At 35.5% G+C, this 19940-nt stretch overlaps 1 protein-coding gene across 2 annotated transcripts; it reads left to right on the top strand.

The window, feature by feature from the left end:
- The first annotated feature begins 1490 nt into the window (after window positions 1-1490).
- Window positions 1491-19562, top strand: rbm39b (RNA binding motif protein 39b). 2 transcript variants are annotated; one of them, XM_067395249.1, is made up of 16 exons: window positions 1491-1751; window positions 2088-2147; window positions 8472-8524; window positions 8619-8810; window positions 10869-10934; window positions 11055-11102; window positions 12633-12750; window positions 12861-13013; window positions 13102-13239; window positions 13331-13396; window positions 15042-15246; window positions 15371-15451; window positions 16396-16510; window positions 16616-16721; window positions 18538-18616; window positions 18722-19562. In XM_067395249.1, exons 2-16 carry the CDS (start codon window positions 2097-2099, stop codon window positions 18820-18822), a joined length of 1572 nt encoding a protein of 523 aa, XP_067251350.1. In that variant the 5' UTR covers window positions 1491-1751; window positions 2088-2096; the 3' UTR covers window positions 18823-19562. The 2 variants fall into 2 exon arrangements, with proteins under 2 accessions (XP_067251350.1, XP_067251349.1); XM_067395248.1 differs by having other exon boundaries at window positions 11049-11102; window positions 18722-19561.
- Window positions 19563-19940: the final 378 nt, after the last annotated feature.

The following is a 19940-nucleotide window of genomic DNA, read 5'->3' as shown; positions in this document are numbered from 1 at the left end:
TGACACTAAATAGGTCAGTTATACAAGGATTATAAAAAAAATGGAGAGGAGAGGAGCTGTGAAAGTGTTTTTTCCCCAGTTGTTTTGGATATCTTCCATTGAATTCCATTTTATATACATGTTGATGGTCTACACTGAATGTGAATGAGAGACACAAACACTTTAACTAGTAGCTAATGTACAAGACCTTATCATAGCCTTATCTTTAAAACGGTTATGTGCCGTAGATGTTGGGAAATATTACTTGGGGGTAAATGGGGATATAGCCTAATAATAAATGCAAGAGTGGTGGAGGTATGTCTGTAAAAGAAGAGGGAAGGCTATATTGATGATTCAATTTGAAAAGATTTATTTTTCCAAGTACAAAGTGAAAAGGTGAAAACTATTTACTATATTTACAAGAGACGAATAAGAACAATACATCAACAAACTAAGGTGGGAGTGAATACATAAAACTTAACTATCAAAAAAAAAAAATGCATTAAAGACTTCAGCATAAAAAACACCCTAACTAAACTACTCTATCAGAATAAACAAAACATAGAGGGGGTGCCACTCTTTCCTAAACCTAGTGTGTCTAGTTGGACGTTCCTGGTGCCATCAGTGTATGTCGCTCGACTTACTTGCCTGCTGCCTCCTTCCCAGCCAGACTTGAGAGGAGACAGAACAAACGCAGGTGTGTCAAAACTGTACACTCAACATCCACAATACTAACACATTTCGGTCTTGTACACACATATACATTAACTCCAGCAACTGCAATAATCAAAAACACAAACTCAAGCTAACAAGGGGGTGTATGCGGGCACACCAACAACGAAACACGCAAAAAGCTGTCTGTCTGTCGACAGAGCTGTAAATTACGGGTATTTATTTATCGGAATGTTGCAAGGTGATTGGCAGCGTGAACAGTGATGTCATCTTTCATATCGAAGAGTGACAGGCTGTTCGTCCAATAGAATCTGATACACAAAAGAGGCTTTTAAAACAACAACAACAACAAACAGGTACACGATTAGATTACCTATTTGATATTGACTTCAGCTGGCCAGTATATTTTAATAATAAGTATTTAACTTATTTAATATATTTATCATATAGATATCTTTTAATTTTGCTTTAGAAAAAAACAGATAATAAGGAAGAAACATAAGACAACAATAGTCTATATTATTTATATAATATTAAATTAATATTACATTAATTTTTTATATTATATTAATATTACATTTATTTTAGATTAATATTAAGGTATATATTACACATGATGTATGACATTAAAATGTATATATTATATTTGATATTTACATGCTATGAAATGACTCCACCCGTGTTTACAAAACGCTAGTTTCTGTAATTCATGTGGGAATTATGCAATAACAGAGGTTTATCATCGGGGGGTTTCACAGAAACAAAAGCACTACAGTCGAAAAAAAAAGACATTCAAAATGCTCCTTGACTTTTATCTACATCACGAAACGATAGGAAACCCTGCCCCCTATGAGCGTCCATTTTGGGGAAAGCAGGAAGTTGTCTTGTGGGGGGGAAACCTCATGACAAACATAACTGAGCTTCTTAAATATCCACTGATATATACATCGTGATTTCTTTTTGTTTGAATGATTGTTGGGTGTATTTGTTGCTCGTCTATAGGCGGATCTGACCGTTTGTTTTGCAGTTGTGCTGAGTGTCAAACTTCACGCGCGCGTAGCAGAGGTCGCGACGACAACCGGAGTCCTAAATAAAACCAGGTAATATTTGCCAAAAGCGGTTCTTGGTCTAATTACGAGGTTGGTTCAGATTTAAATGTAAATATTACATAATTTACAGTGTGCTGTCAGTCAGGATATGAGTGTTGCGTATAAATTAGCTGCTTATGTAATGCTGTTGTTATGCATCGAGAGCGTTTGCTGCAGAATCGAGCGTGTTATTTAAAGATCAGCAGCATCGCAGCTCGACTGTAAGATGGTTATGTTTCTGTTTGTTTCATCGATGTTGGAAGTGCTAAAATAGAAGCGTGGACGATATGTTTTATAAGGTTGGATATGTTTGTAAACAGCTTGTTGCTTTTTTTTTCCCATTTACAGCAGGTCAGAATGGCGGATGACTTCGATGTTGAGGCCATGCTGGAAGCTCCTTATAAGAAGGTGGGTTGGTGGACGACCGGAAGTTACCGGATCTCAATTTTTTTTGTAGGCTTTAAATAATTAAATTACCCAAAATGAAAAACTGTTTACTCACCATCACGTTGTTCCAATCCAAGTGAATTTCATTCTTATGAGGAGCATGAAATGACAAATTCTGAAGATTACTCTGCCTCACTCTTAAAGGTTTAGTTCACATGCAAATAAAAATGTCCTGATAATTTACTCACCCCCATGTCATCCAAGATGTCCATGTCCTTCTTTCTTCAGTCGAAAAGAAATGAAGGTTTTTGAATGAAAACATTTCAAGATTTTTCTCCATATAGTGGACTTCAATGGACCCCAAACGGTTGAAGGTCAAAATTACAGTTTCATTGCAGCATCAAAGCGATCTACGCAATCCCAGACGAGGAATAAGGGTCTTATCTAGAGAAAACATCACTCATTTAAAAAAATTTTTTTTAAATTTTACATATTTTTTAACCATAAATGCTCATCTTGAACTAGCTCTATTCTTCTTCTCTATTAGTATTCCAGCAGTGTAGACGCATCTAAGTGTATTACTGCCCACCACAGGTAAAAGTTTGAACTAAATTGTCATATACAATATGCTAGTGTAAGTATATAACAATTAGTTCAAACTTTAACCTGTGGAGGGCAGTAATACACTTAGCAGCGTCTACACTGCCGGAATTCTAATAGAGAAGAAGAAAAGAGCTAGTTTAAGATGAGCATTTATGGTTAACATGTATAAAAAATTTATTTATTTTTTTTAGAAAATGAGCAATTGTTTTGCTATGTAAGAGCCTTATTCCCCATCTGTTATCTTTTTAAGCCCTTTGAAGCTGCACTGAAACTGTAATTTTGACCTTCAACCGTTTGGAGGCCATTGAATATTTTCATCAAAAACCTTCATTTCTTTTCGACTGAAGACATAAAGGACATGGACATCTTGGATGACATGGGGGTGAGTAAATTATCAGGAAATTTTAATTTAAAAGTGAACTAATCCTTTAAAGGGCTAGTTCTCCCAAAAATGTCATTATTTACTCACCCTCAAGTTGTTCCAAACCTGTATGAATTTCTTTCTTCTGCTGAACACAAAAAAAGATATTTTGAAGAATATGGGTAACCGAACAGACTCAGGGCCCCATTGACTACCGTAGTGTTTTTCCCCACAAAAATAATTTCTTTTGTGTTCAGCAGAAGAAAGAAATTTATATAGGTTTGTAACAGATTGAGGGCGAGTAAATTATGACAGAATTTTGGGTGAAATATACCTTTAAGAGCTACGAAAGAGGACTGAGCTTTCAAGCTTCAAAAAGGGTGAAAAGCACCATAAAAATAAGTATACATATAAGGCTTGTTTACACTTGGTCACTTCATGTGTTTTTACTGATCGGATAGCTATCTGATCTGTTAAAACTTTCCACCTTACACTTGTCCACAAACGTCTCTCCGCAAACCGGATCTAAATCCCATCTTCAATTCCCACGCTAAATGCAAATTTAACAAGTTTACATCAACGAAAGCAACAGATATGAGCTGCATTTCATTTTTCGTCTGCTAATTTCAAGATCAAAACCACAATACGAGAAAGAGAGCGGCATCAGCACTGGTAAGATAATTTAGTTCCACTACTTTTAATGAAGATGATTGTGTTTTAAGCAACTGCGACTTACTTTCAGTTTCATTTGCGTCAGTTTGCATGTCAGCTCTCTGAAGAGATACTCAGCTACTCATCTGTTTTGCAGTAGCGCTGTCATATGTGGCTATAACATACTGTCACATGTTTATTTTTTATTTTTTTTACATTTTGGGAGGAGTAAAATTTACACATGTGGCTCCAACAACCAAATGCATTTACACTTGTCCAGTTTGGATTGCGTCTCAAACCACCTCCTGAAGTGATTGGATTTAAATCAAAAGTCTCAAAAGTGTTTCGGATTGTTCTGCATTTATACCTGGTCTTTTTACAATCTGATAGCTGTCTGACCAGAGAAAACGCATGAAGTGACCAGGTGTAAACAGGCCCAACATTCGGGTTCCGTAAGTAAAATTCCCATTTATTTTTTTTCCATTGATTTTGAAAAACAGACCTGCTATGAGTTTGTCATTCGGTGGTATATGCTTTTGTTAAAGCCATCAGCCTGCATTAGTTTTTAAGTAATCATGAAAAGTGGAATTCTTGGTGAAAAACTACATTACCCATGGTTCTGCAAAAAATCTCCTCCATTCATAGAATCACGCCAAAAAGAGCTCTGTAGCGTGAAGCACTGCCTGTAACTACTTAAATAGTTGTCTATATATTCATATTTTACAATAAACTTACAGTAAACTCATTAAAGTAGTTAAGTACTTTTTTTTTCTCTCTGAATTTGAAAGACTTTTTTTCTTTACAAAGCTTGTAATGTTATAATTCACCCATTGCTAGTTTTATTAGATACTTTTGTTACTTTTATGTTGATTTTGCATTATTATAATTTTGTTTTAGCTCATAAGTCCCAGTGCTCAATTCATTTTAATTGCAGAAATTCAGAGTTTCTTCTTTTATGTTTCTCAGAAGAAAAGTAATTCAGGTTTGGAACAACATGGGTGGATGACAGAATTTAAATTATGTAAAATGTGTGAACTGAACACATTGTGTTGTCATATGGCTACTTAGAAACCCTGCATTTGTTGTCTGTGCCTGACTGAATGAGAAATGTGTATGAGAAAGAGTTGTGTTGTATAGTGTCATATCTTGAATTACAAATAAATGCCCGTCTATCTCTCTTTATAGACTTGCCTAATGATATCTCACCTCTACTCCCCTGAATACATCTTTGATTCCAGTGTGAACTGTGAAAAAAAGTAAGGTAGTAATTGCGCAATGTATTAATGTACTTTGATCCCTTAGGTAAAAAAACAAATAGACCGCCACCTTACACCATCAAATCTATTCGGTTTCAGAAAGGCGAATGAATGGCAATAGATGAAACATAATGTGACATGGAGCAGAGACAGTATTCACCTTTCACTGATGTCACCATGAGTGAAAATCTGTTGAAGGTGAAACTAATGGAGCGGCATAAATATGTATACTACCTTTCAAAAGTTTGGGGTCGCTAATTTTTAAAAAAATATTTTTGAAAGAAGTGTCTTATATTCATTAAGGGTGTATTTATTAGATTAAAAAATACAGTAAAAACAGAAATATTGTGAAACATTATTACAATTCAAAATAACAGTTTGATATTTTAATATTTTAAAGTGTAATTTATTCCTGTGATGGCAAAGCTTAAAGCTAACAGCATCTGTTACTCTACTCTTCAGTGTCACATGATCCTTAAAGGGTTAGTTCACCCAAAAATGAAAATTCTGTCTTTTATTACTTAACCTCATGCCGTTCCACACCCGTAAGACCTTTCTTAATCTTTGGAACACAAATTAGGATATTTTAGTTGAAATCTGATGACTCAGTGAAGCCTCCATAGCCAGCAATGACATTTCCTCTCTCAAGATCCATTAATGTACTAAAAACACATTTAAATCAGTTCATGTGAGAACAGTGGCTCAATATTAATACTATGAAGTGACAAGAATATTTTTGGTGAGCCAAAAAAAAAAAAAACCCAAAATGATTTATTTAATGATGGCCGATTTCAAAACACTGCTTCAGGAAGCATCGGAGTGTATCGAATCTGCTGTTCGGAGCGCCAAAGTCACGTGATTTCAGCCGTTGGCAGTTTGACACATGATCTGAATCATGATTCGATACACTGATTCATTTGTGCTCCGAAGCTTCATGAAGCAGTGTTTTGAAATCGGCCATCACTAAATAAGTCATTATTTTGTTGTTGTTGTTTTTTTGGCGCACCAAAAATATTCTCGTCGCTTCATAATATTAATATTGAACCACTGTACTCGCATGAACTGATTTAAATATGTTTTTAGTATCTTTATGGATCTTGAGAGAGGAAATGTCATTGCTCCCTATGAAGGCCTCACTGAGTCATCGGATTTCAACTAAAATATCTTAATTTGTGTTCCGAAGATTAACAAAGGTCTTACGGGTGTAAATGACAGAATTTTCATTTTTGGGTGAACTAACCCTTTAAGAAATCATTGAAATATACAAATTTTGTTATCAATTTTAAAAACATTTGTGCTGCTTAAAATTTTTGAGGAAGCTGTAATACTTTAATAATTTTTTTGAAATAGAAATGTTTTGTAACCTTATATATGTCTTTACTGTCACTTTTGGACTTTTGAATAGATCCTTGCAGAATAAAAGAACTAATTTCTTAAAACAAACAAACAAACAAACAAACGTACTGACCCCAATTCTCCTTTTAAATTAATTTTAAGTTTATGAATATGAATACTGTCTCTCTACCCAGTCTTGTGATGGTCTCTAAAATCGTTGGTTTGTGCATGCCCTTTTTAGTAATATCTCTTTATCTTAAAGGGGTCATGAACTGCATTTTTTTTATAATGTTTCCTGAGGTGCACGTATAATGTTAATATGATTTTTACATCAAAAATGGTCATAATTTAGAAATAAAAGACAATTTTCGACTCTAGATTTAGACGATCTTTTGGAAGAGGCTTGTCTGCTGTGAGACTTCAGTGTAAATGCCTACTGCTATGATTAGCCAACATTGTTGCATATGAAATAAGTATTACATGTGGCACTCTCTCGAAAACCTTTACCACGTTTTTACTATTACAGTTGTCGAGATTAACTAATTGTGAAAAGTGTTGATTAAAGCATTATATTTGGATGTACTGTTGTGGCATGAAAGGTTGCAGCGATGAGCATTGTAGCATATGACAGACATGTCTGTTGAGTGCATTAATGCAGTGATTGCAACTCAATTTTTGCACTCTCACAGATGCTTTAATCATGACAGTGCAAACATTATGTAAAAAAGAGATTCATTGTGCAGTGTAGACAGCGTCATTGATCATAGTGGGAGCTCTGGCGAGAATCCAGAACTCAGTCACTGATAAACTTGCATCGCACTGTGTGATTGACAGCTCCAGCAATTATATAGGCAGCGGACTTTGATCGCTTTCTGTATATAATTTAATCACAAATTAAATAACAGATTGCTTTCATGCTACTAAGGGAAATAATGTCAAGTTGACTGTTTAGTCACTGGCTTGATTTACAGACGCATAAACCGCAAAGAACATTTTGACTGTACATGAATCATTGCATATCATAAATCACTGATCACAGATTAGACATTGAATTAACACTGTTACTTGCATATTGTTTGCAAAGCTGCGCCAAAATTGTGACTAATTTACCTAAGAATCCAAAATGTACCAAACAAACAATGTTCCGATAAGACATTTACATAGTTGAAAATAAATAAGCACTTTTTAGTATTCTTTGGATGGTAATGTTAGTTTTAGTCCAGTGATCCTGTATCTACTCTCCTTCTCATCTCACTAACACGCCAGTGGTCAGGGCCAAAGATGTGATGATGTAGATGTAGGCGTTGATCTGATTCTGCAGAGGCGGTCTTTCGTCGCACTATTACATCATGATGTGACAAAATCCGAAATGACTTGTTTTCAGAGCTTGGTTTCAATAAAAGCTTTTTTTGGACTAACAAAGAAGCTTTGAGTTCTGAAATGTCCTCTTGCATGTTAAAAGATCAAGGGAAATTTGATTTCTCAATTCATGACCCCTTTAAAACTGAATCACCCAATAATCATTTCTATCATTAAATATAAATAGAATTTTTATGCTTTTCTAATTAACAACAAATAAGTGCCACTCATAGTTGTAAAAATGAGGCAAATGCAGGAAAAAAAAACCTGAAAGTCTTTTGATGAGGCTTTAAGTTGTATCTTTTTTGGCTGACTTTGATGCGGTGTCTTTTGGGAGGCGATATGACTAAGCCGTGTAAATCCCTGTCTGCTTCAGGACAAGCTGTGAGACAGAGATGGCATCGAGCTCTCACAGTCCAACAGCGCTAACCGGAGAAGATCACATGGACTGACATCCTCGACTCTGGAATGCCCTTTAGCATCTCTATAGCATGACAACAGCAAGACTTAGGCTTAAAATAGCAGGGTACCTATACTGATACTGATAGTTTTCAAACGATGAAGACTATCCCAGCCAACATCTTGTGAAGAACAGACCATTTGATTATATTCAATTTGCACACGCTTTTCTCCAAAGTGATAAAATGAGGAAAACCAAGCAATTTATCATGAAGGAGCCAACAATAGTAGCATTTCTGTCTTCTCTCTTATCCCCCTCCCCTCTCCATTTCCAGTGTTTCCTCTCCATCCTCATGTTGTTCTTTTGTCAATCCTGTTCAGGGTGAAAGCAAGTCTTCTAGCGCCAATGGTCATAATGAGGAACGCAGCAAAAAGTAAGCAAAAACTCTCTGTATTCTGTTGGTTCATCTTACTTTTCAGGGGGGGTTTTTTGTGTGTAAATGAAATTGTGGGTCTTTTTCCCGGTAGGAAAAGACGCAGCAACAGTCGTAGTCCGAGTCCAGGCCGTCGGAGGAGTAGAAGTGGAGGGCGCAAGAAGAGCCGAGAACGACGCAGGAGCCGCAGCCGTGAGCGAAGACGTTCACGAAGCAAAGAGCGCAAACGTTCAAGATCCCGCAGCAAGGATCGTGGTGGACGTTATCGTGGACGCAAAAGCCCCTTGTGAGTTTAACCCCTGATCACTCAATTAAGAGGATATATCTTATTTTTCTAAGTGCAGCTTTGTCTTTGTAGTGTTTGGTGGATTTAAAATGGTTGACTGTAAGAACAGGACAAAGCAAATGTCCTGTTCAATATCTAATGTCAAATGTTCGGCTATGTTTTTTGAATTTAGGGTTGTAAAACCCCAAAAATTAAAATTCTGTCATTTACTTACCCTCACGTTGTTTTGAACCCATAAGACTTTCGGTACACAAATGAAGATATTTTTAATATTCTCTCATCATGTCTGTCCCTTCATTGAAAGCTCACTTAACCAGTATTTACAAGCTTCAAAAAGTTCAGAAAGGCATCGTAAAAGTAATCCATATGAATTGAGCGTTTTAATCCAAGTCTTCTGAACAGACATTATGGCTTTATATGACTAACAGATTTAATTTAGGTTTTTACTCAAATATTAACACATACATAGAGCTCATAAAATATGGTAAACGGAAGCTTAATTGTACAAATCTCATTGGTTCTTGTGTCAAGCAAACATAGTTGAGATTTTGTTGACCGTATTTAATGAGCTCAATATGTTTCAAAGATGATTAGAAGTCATACAGGTATGGCGGGTGAGTAAATGATAACAGAATTTTAATTTGTGGGTGAACTATCCCCTAAGATAGACCATGGGCCAATTTGAATTTATTGCTACATGTTGTGTATTTGGAAAGCTCATCATAGTTTGTTGTAACTAAAATGTGGCCAGTGTCTTGCTTAATGTGCATCTGCTTTGCTAAGAATGCAGAAGTACTTTAATCTTGCATTGCTTTATGGCACATTGCTGAAGTGAGAATTTTGCTGTGTTTTTGGAGATGCGTTTTTTTATTTATTTTGAGGTATTCTGAAAATAGAAAACAGGGAGGCAACGTCTATCCAGGCCTACTGTGTTCTGGTTCATGGGGGCCACCTTAACCACAAGTTCATTGGTCAATTGGAGTCACATGACTTAGCATGCCTTTTTATGGAGCAAATTTTTTCAGGGTGCTTTCACAGTAGCACTTCAGAATTTGGTTCGTTTGGAGGATGTGAATGCTGAGCGATAAAACTTTTGTGTGTGTCCTCACTCCAAGCAGAGAGAATGTATATCTAATTTCTGCCCCCCTTCAGCAGAAATGGTCTCCCGCGTTCTTTAGAACATTTGCAGTACGTTCATGCAGATAGAACCAAAGGTTAAAAATGAACAACAAAAGTGATACAAGCAACTCTATCCATTTTAGCACCTTCTCCTTCATAGCCGTTACTTAGTAACATGGGTACGCGACTGCAGCTCGATGACGCAAGCGTACCGTGGTTTGGACCCAAATAAAATATTGTGAACAGAGAACAGTGGGGGATGGGGGCAGGGGAGCAATCGAGCTCTGGTTCAGACAAAGCAATTGAAAAAGTGAAAGCACCCTTATTAACCATGGTTCCAGAAGTATTTTTATAATATAATATCTTATCATATCATATATCATATCATAATGTTCTTACAGAGCAAACAGTGATTGCCCAAGTATTTTTTTTCCCATATATTTTCTAAAATATATGGGGGTAATATAATAATATTAACATATATTATATATATATGAGATTAATATATTTATATGATAATATTATATTTATATTAATTTCTTTGATTGCTCAGCTCTTATACCATGGTTCTTTTTTTCATGGTAACAGCAATGTCATCTCTGATTGGTAGATTTAAGGAGGATCTCCATTCAGGATTATGGGTAGTGTAGTTCTCCACCTGAATTTGGCTATTTGTTATGATTTCTAAAGAATCTAAAATCACACTTGTCTTCTACCAAAGCCACTCAACGTTACAGGTCTGATTTGGGTTATTATTATTTATTTATAATAAGAGTTATATTATTTATAACTTTTTTTTTTTTCTTGATTTAAAACTACATTTGGTTTTCACTGGATACTTGCCCCCTTGCACCAGTATGTAGTAGCCCTCGCATGGCCACAGTGGCTGAAAGTTGACTGGTTTAACACTGAGACAAACCCTTGTTTTATATGTCATAGTATGGGGCCGAAATTAAATGGTGGTCCCGGAGGGAAGACCGGCCCACAACATTTCACCAAACACAGGTGATCTCATCTGTGACTCTTGCTGCCTGTTTTGAGCTGAATGTGTGTGTTTGTCTTGAGTAATCATACACGGATGGGTAATAAACACAGACTGATGACATATTTTGATTCTAGTCGCAGGCGCTCTCGGAGCAAAAGCCCGTTTAAGAAGGACAAAAGCCCCGTCAGGTGAGACACTCATCACACTCTGCTGTAGTACTGAAGTATTTCCACAAGTTATTCCATAAGCCATTTTATTTTAAATGACACTAGATAAGGCAGAGCGAAATCTGCCACCATGGTGCACTTAAAATAAGAATAGGAACTGAAAGTGGTGGATGCAGTTATTTTTAAAAGGCGTTAACTGTTCACCTTCTGTCTCACAGTAATACTGTACATCAAGTCTACAGCTCTTGATATAAACTTCATTTAATGTGTTAGTTTAAATGAATTGTTGTTCAAAATGATCAATAAAAAGAACACATACTTAAAAATGTCATTTTAATAGAGTATATTACAGTTCATTTGGCCTGACATGAAAGCATTTTAAAAAGTTTTTGTCCTATTCAAAATCATAGACAGAAAAAAATAAATTGTTATAGTACATTGTTACATTTATTAAAGAATTAGTTCACTTGCAAATGAAAATTGCCCCAAGCTTTACTCACCCTCAAGCCATCCTAGGTCTATATGACTTTCTTCTTTCTGATGAAGACAATCAGAGAAATATTAATAAATATCCTGATGCATCCGAGCTTTATAATTGCAGTAATGCGCTACCAAACGAGTATGAGCTGAAGAAAGTCAGTGTCTCCATCCACATCCATCCATCAAAAACATATTCCATGTGGCTCCGGAGGCAGTCTGGTGGAAGCTGGATATTTTACTTCATAACTTGTTAAATATGGATATATTTTTTTTTACACAAACGCATCGCTTCGCTTCAGAAGGCCTTTATTATCCCTCCGGAGCCGTGTGGAATATGTTTATGAAGGATGGATATCAATGGAGACACTGACTTTCTTCAGCTCATACTCGTTTGGTAGAGCACTACTGCCATTATAAAGCTCGGATGCATCAGGATATTTATTAATATTTCTCTGATTGTCTTCGTCAGAAACAAGAAAGTCATATACACCTATGATGGCTTAAGGGTGAGTAAAGCTTGGGCTCATTTTCATTTGAAAGTGAACTAATCCTGATTCACTCCCAAACAGTTGATCTCAATTTAGTATCAGATTTACTACAAAATCTGATTTGGTATCAAAATTAAGGGCTATCTAGATCTACATAAATGTCATTGATACAATTATTAATGTTGTTCACAATAGTCAAAAAGTGCAACACATGTAGCCAATCAGCAGTGTCCCCTCATAATTGGCAAGGAGAGAGAGTGAGCAAAAGGGAGATTCGAAGAGACTGTAGAAAGAGAGATGGCTGAGAGACATTACAAAAATAAAATTTAAGATTAACTGTGTTTTGGATTATACAGAACATGGTTTTTATTGTTATTGCAATATATTTTGGCAAAGAGATATGAATTCAAACCTAGTAGTTTATATTGTACATGAAAAGCTTTATCAAATGGCTATGATCTTGATTTATGATTACAGAATGGCTTATGTTGTGGGAATGTCCAACAGAGATTAATTTGCCTTTATTTCCATAGGGAACGACTTATGTTTCAGTGGTTGATGACCTGTGTGTTTCTTCAAACAGGCAACCGATAGATAATCTAAGCCCAGAAGAGAGAGATGCCCGTACAGTGTTCTGCATGCAGCTCGCTGCCAGAATTAGACCCAGAGATCTGGAAGAATTCTTCTCTGCAGTGGGAAAAGTATGATGCCCCAGATTAAAGCACACTTTGTTGTGATCCCTTTTTCTCTCCATTTACTGATGTTAAATGACAGATACAACACATGAGAGCTTTTATATCCATCTTTTAAGGTCCGTGATGTGAGGATGATCTCAGATAGAAACTCTCGGAGGTCAAAGGGCATTGCCTACATTGAGTTTGTGGAGGCCACATCAGTACCATTGGCAATCGGCCTGACGGGGCAGAGAGTTCTGGGAGTCCCTATCATAGTCCAGGCCTCTCAGGTCAGAGCATCAACACAATGAAAATCCGCTGTCTGTTTACTAATCCAATGCATTTGAATCATTTTGTTGAATTGTTTGCATATTACAGGCTGAAAAGAACAGGGCCGCAGCCATGGCCAGCATGCTTCAGAGAGGTGGTGCAGGGCCCATGCGGCTGTACGTCGGCTCCCTGCACTTCAATATAACTGAGGACATGCTCAGGGGCATTTTTGAGCCGTTTGGAAAGGTGTGTTTGGCATTTGAATTGGTTTTGCTTATGCAAGCAGTTAAACTAGGATAAAACTAACATGGAGTGAATGTTATTTTTGTCATTTCAGATTGAGGGCATCCAGCTAATGATGGACAGTGAGACGGGCAGGTCGAAAGGATATGGCTTTATATCAGTGAGTTCATATACTATATATATATATATATATGACAGTGGATGACTAGTCGAAAATTCTGATCCTTCTTTATTGGTCCTTCGTGTTTGTGAGTAGGTCTGCACGATTTGAGGAAAGAATATAATTGACATATAATTGAAAGAATATAAATATAATATTTTTTAGTTTTTCTAATAAAAAATGTGATAAAAAACAATATATATATTTTAAAATCTCCAGGTTTGCTGTGCTTGTTTGTGAGCTGCACAGTTTGGCCAAAAATGTCTGTTTATATATTTATATGACTACATATTGATAATGGTAACACTTTACAATAAGGTTCATCTGTTAACATTAGTTAATGTATTAACTAACAACTAACCATGAGCAATACATTTGTTACTGTATTTGTTCATCTTTGGTAAAGTTAGTTAATAAAATACAGTTGTTCATAGTTTGTTCATGTTAGTTTGCAGTGCATTAACTAATGTTACAGTTTTTTTCGATTGCTAAACGACAGTGGGCACAACTGGAGTCACATGTGCAAAACTCTAACTACAGTCTGCACAGCAGCAGTTCATGTGGACCAAACTCTAGTTCGTTTTCATTGCTTGAACACAGTTTTCAAAACTCTACACATTTATCCCATGACTTTAACCAGAACCTGCACAACACTGTGGATTTACAGCACTTTGTTCAAATGCTAACACACTGCTGTCAAAACTGTGAACCACACATTCAAAACAGAATAGATTTCAACCTTGTGCCTTTCAAACATTGCAATTTCAGCTGAAAGGCTAAGCAGGTGTCTTGTTTTAGACTTGTTAGTGAACACAAACACATATATATATATATATATATATATATATATTAATGTAACTCATTACTGTAATTTCATAAATTACTACAGACTATTGAAGCAAACTGCTAATTTTCATTTACCTTAAAGAATTATGTTCTAAAAATTTTAATAAATCATGTGAAAGAATGTCACTCTTTTCTTTGAAGAAAATATTACTTTGTATGAAGTCACTGAAATTGTTCAAACTGTAAAGATGAAAAGTTTGTATTTTCTGTGTTGCTGTTTGATGCTAGTGTTTTTACTCTCAGTGTGTTCTGAGTGACTGTGTGTGTTATCTCAGTGAGGGTTGTGCAGTGTTTGGCTGCACTGAGCCTGTTTTGAGCCATGTGTTAACTGTTTAGCTCAGGTGACTGTTGGTAGTGCAGACTGTAGTTAGAGTTTTGCACATCTAGCTCCAGTTGTGCTCACTGTCGTTTAGCAATCGAAAAAAACTGTAAATTCAACATTTGATTTGAATAATGTATAAGTAAATGTTGAAATTAACATTAACAAAGAATAATAAATGCTGTAGAAGTGCAGTTCATCATTAGTTCATATTAACAAATGTAGTTAACTAATGTTAACTAATGAAACTTATTGTAAAGTGTTATCATAGTAATAATAATCTTTGTGATTTACCTTTTGTGATTTAATAATTGTACCAATATTTAGTTATTCATTCAGCCCTAGTTGTGAGGTCATTACTGTGATTATTTGAATTTTTCCAGCTTTTTTATATATATAAATGTTCTGACTTTCATTTCAAGAAGAAAAGGACAGATCTATTTCACCATTCTCATGCTGATTGGATATCTGTTTGTGCAGTTTGCAGATGCAGAATGTGCTAAAAAAGCCCTGGAGCAGCTAAATGGTTTTGAGCTTGCGGGGCGGCCAATGAAGGTGGGTCATGTTACCGAGCGTTCGGATGCCTCATCGGCCAGCTCCTTCTTGGACAATGATGAGCTGGAGAGAACTGGCATTGACTTGGGCACGACGGGTCGCCTTCAGCTGATGGCAAGACTCGCAGAAGGTACAGATTGAACCCTGCATGTTACCGTCTCTCAGATGTGCCAATGACTGATTCAAACTACTTGTGTATTGCTTATTTCAAATGGTTTTGTACTCATTGAAATGTGTCTTTGGGATGTTTTTAGGCACAGGACTGCAGATTCCTGCAGCTGCCAAGCAGGCTTTACAGATGAGTGGTTCTGTGGCGTTTGGAAATCTGGCAAATGGTGTGTCTTTGAGTCATTTTTATATTCCCATCTTAGATTCCATTGAGTCCATCTTCATCTAAATGCCTTGATCTAAACAAAAAGCAAAATCTGGTCTATATGTTAGATACAGAGAGGAACTATGTCATATTGCATCTATTGCTTTAATATAAACCTTCATCTGAGAAAACAGATAAACAAATCAGCCTCATTGTACTTATATCTCATTCATCTAAGACTCGATCAATTTCTATAAAGCCATAATGAGGCTTTGCGACTTAAAATCTTGCATATGGATACATTCACACTGCAAGCCATAGTACTCAATTCTGATTTATAGCTAAGATCTGTTTTTTTTTTTTTTTTTTACTGTTCACATTATTTTTTAAATACAGTAAAACAGTCTCACATGCGCAAAAGTAACAAAAACAAAGACGGCATGCAGCACACTGTCATACGGAAGAAAACAATCACATGAACTCCAATATAACTGTTCATACCGAAGTCTTATTGCAAAATATCAGACCTGTATCTGATTAAGGACCACATATGGAAGTGGCCCAAATCAGAATCAAAAAGATTAGATTCCATGTGGTTTGTCCTGTTCACACTGTTTGGAAAAAAAAAAAATCAGATCTGAGTCACAAGTAAGCAAAAAAATCTGATTTGAGCCACCTTTGCCTGCAGTCTGAACGTAGCCTACACAGCTGATGTGATTAATTTGAAGTACACTGAGGCCTTGAGAATTTGCCTCTGGAGGAGATTCGACAAATCCAGACAGAGCTTATTGACCTGCTGTTCTGTTGCCACCATTTATTTGTTCTTCAGAAGGCTTATAGCAAAAATTTTTGACTAGTGACATTCATTCTCAAGATCATATGATGTTTTGCTTACCTGGAAGCAAAGCATCATATGCAGTGGTGGTAGTAAGTTTTTTTTTTTTTGTGTATTTGTGCCACTTACAGCCTCAGCCGCACCTCCTCTTATTCCCAATCCTGGGATGAACCAAGCTATGAACCTTCCAACCCAGCCTCTGGCCACACACTGTTTACAGCTCTCCAACATGTTCAGTCCACAGACGTGAGTTGCACTAATTAATAAAACTTTCTTTGATGACATGGTGTATGTGATGTCAAATAAGATGTATCTTGGTTAAAAGAAACTTCTTGATGCATTGCTTTGTAGGGAAAACGAACCTGGCTGGGACATGGAGATACGGGATGATGTCATCGAGGAGTGCAAAAAACATGGAGGAGTTGTTCACATATACGTCGACAAGAACTCTGCTCAAGTAAGCTATAAAAGTCTACACATCCCTGTCAGAATTGCAGCTTTTAAAATATAAAAACTGAATCCAAGTAAAATCATGTCAAATCTCTTAATCCTCCTAATGCATTTGGGTTCATTTTGACCCAGAAGAGGTACATAAAAATATATAAATTTTAGTACAAAAATGAAATTTTGGATCTTTTTAAGACTTTTTTTATTTTATTTTGAGAATTTAAAACGAAAAAATGAGATATAAATAATGATATAAAAAAGATATAATGATTTAAGCTAAAATAAATTGCTACCTATCTTTTGCATTTGGGTCTGTTTTGACCTGAAGTGAACTATGGTTTTACACGTAAAAAATAAAAAAACATAAAATAATAAATAAATATAATTACACATCTATTAGTTTGATTTGTCTCAAATTACTTCTGTAAAATACTTTTAGACCCTGTCCTACACTTGCATACACATTTTTTCCTTCCCACTAGGCACAATAATTCTGAAATTAAAATAAAATGACAAATTACATTAATGACCGTTTGTGGATAAAAAGTTTTAAAAAATTTAACTCTGCTGTCACCTAATGATGAATGAAAAAAGAGATTCAGGCTGTTTTCATCTGAAAGCAAGGTTATGCGAGTAATATATATATATATATAAGATTTCAGTAATTCAGTGTCAATAATTCAGTAATTTCAATAATTTTATTGATGTTGTTTTGGTGTTTTGTTACATTTGTTTTAAGTTCAAAGGAACTTAATTAAATCAGTTGAAGTCAATGGAGTTTATACTGGTAATTCTTATATGTACTTTATAAATTTCATTTTATATATATATATATATATATATATATATATATATATATATATATATATATATATATATATATATATATATATATATATATATATATTGAAATACATTTCCTCATAATTATTGATAAAATATGTATTTTCTTGCATCAGACTGGTTTTTGTTAGTAATTTATAATATTTAAATTTTCAAAGAATTTCAATTTTTTTTTATTAATAAAAAGAAGTAAATTAAGTAATAGCATGGTTAAAACATTCAAAACGTAAAGGTGCGATGTGTAAATTTTTGAGGATCTATTGACAGAAATGCAATATAATATACATAGCTGTTTTCAGTGGTGTATAAAGACCTTTTATAATGAACCGTTATGTTTTTATTACCTCCATACACTGTGGGTCTACTTACATGTTAAGTCACCATTTTGCGCAGACATGTTTCTACAGTAGCCCTAAATGGACAAACTGCTCTACAGAGCGCGTTTGATTAACTAACTAATCTGCTGTCTCAGACGATGCCATATTTGTCCTGTGTTGGCCACCGCAGCTTCTCTGCATTGCAATTTGCAACCTCACCGCTAGATGCTGCTAAAAATGTATTTTATTTTCGCACTTTCACTTATTAATGAGAAGTAACTGATCAGATAAACAATGGTTTTACTTGAAAAATATTAAGTTATGACTAAAGCTTACGTTGGATCCAAACAGGTGTAGGCAAAGTTTTTTTGTTGTTTTTTTTATGCATTAGGTGGGTTAATATGCAGTCTTGTTATTTCACCTATGACCAGTCATAATGTTGTGGCTCATCAGTGTATACATACATATATAAACACCCACACATATACATATATGTAAGGGCAAGTCTCACACACACACACACAAAAAAAATACGCACACATATATGCATTTTTTTTTTTTTATGTTTTTGTGAGACTCACCCTTACATTTTAGGACTTAAGATCATCAAAGCCTTTCTTGTTTTCCCCAATATGACAAATCCTCACTCTTTCTCTTGTTTGGCAGGGAAATGTTTATGTAAAATGTCCAACCATCCCAGTAGCAATGGCTGTTGTCAGCGCTCTGCACGGGCGGTGGTTTGCAGGTAAACCTGTCCCATTTTCTCCCATCTTTGAAGTTTTTCTCTTTTAATAGACTACCTTGCATGGGCTATGCGTGACATTAATCGCAATCTATTTCCTTTTTACAGGTAAAATGATCACAGCTGCCTACGTGCCCCTCCCTACATACCATAACCTGTTTCCAGACGCTGCCACAGCCACGGAGCTCCTGAGGCCCATGCACCGGTGATCCAGCCCATCGCTTTGGCTCGGACCCCTGCCACCCACTGACCCTGCTTCATCTGGAACCCCAATGCATCCGTACTCCTTCCCAATTGAACTGCTGTGGGCCTGAGACAGTCCTGTCACTGAGGGCCACTTAATGTATGAAGTTAGATTTCACAGTTGGACAGCATTTTCAGTCTCGTAATGGCAAAAGCAAACTTCAGACCAGCTCTCAGCTTTATGTACAGTGGTATATTGATAAGTGAAAACCTGTAACATCCGTCACCCTCTCTAGATGAGTTCTTGACTCTTGAAAACCAGTTTTGAAGATTCTGGGTTTTTTTAAAAGTTATTTGACCGTCTTTCTCTTTGTTTTTGTAAGGATAGAAAAGTTTCTTCAGCTGTTTGGTCGTCAAGTCAAGGAAAATTTTCACTGTCTTCATCTTTTCAAGACAGACATTGTGTTGTGAGCTATTGGTTCATTTTTCATTCTGGTTCTTCACTTTTAAGCAACAAAAGACAACCAAAAAAATGTTTGTTTTTTTTGTTTTTTTGTTTTTTTTTCTTCTGGAGAGTCTACTCGAGCTGTTTAGCTTTCTAAAACAACATTGAATTTATAACTTTTCATAATCAAGAATTGATTTTTCTAAAATCTTCTACGATTAAAAGACTTTCACAGCACTGTGTAAAATGAGTTTTGTCTTTTGTATTCATGATGATATATGATGTGTTGTTGGATATCCTGAACACCTCTAGAGGGAGCTGGTAGATTGTGTTCATTGAATAAGGATGTTTTTGTAAGTATTAAAGGGATAGTTCACCAAAAAATTGAAATTCTGTCATTTAATGACCCCCATGTTGTTCCAAACCCATATGACTGACTTTCTTCTGTGGAATAATATATATAATATATTATTCCATTATTATGTTATTAATATATATAACATAAATATAATAAAACAAAACATAAATATAAAAAAAAAAAATTGATCAAATCAATCATTGGAAATCATTGGTCACCAAAGCTGTTTGGTTACCAACATGATATCAAAAAATATAATCTGCAGAAAAATGAAAGAAGAAAGTAAGTCATATGGGTTTGGAATCACATGAGGGTGAATATATGACCGCATTTTCATTTTT

The sequence above is a fragment of the Chanodichthys erythropterus genome, chromosome 9 (assembly GCF_024489055.1).
Source record: "Chanodichthys erythropterus isolate Z2021 chromosome 9, ASM2448905v1, whole genome shotgun sequence".
In the NCBI taxonomy this organism is placed as follows: Eukaryota; Metazoa; Chordata; class Actinopteri; order Cypriniformes; family Xenocyprididae; genus Chanodichthys; species Chanodichthys erythropterus.
Note: the sequence above shows the minus strand (reverse complement) of the source record. Positions and strands in the feature narration are given on the sequence as shown.

Excerpts from the sequence above, each read along its gene's own strand:
- rbm39b (XM_067395248.1), top strand. The coding sequence starts at position 2,097 with ATGGCGGATGACTTCGATGTTGAGGCCATGCTGGAAGCTCCTTATAAG. Across the intron at positions 13,397-15,041 it reads AAGGATATGGCTTTATATCA|TTTGCAGATGCAGAATGTGC; the intron begins GTGAGTTCATAT and ends CTGTTTGTGCAG. Across the intron at positions 16,511-16,615 it reads AACATGTTCAGTCCACAGAC|GGAAAACGAACCTGGCTGGG; the intron begins GTGAGTTGCACT and ends ATTGCTTTGTAG.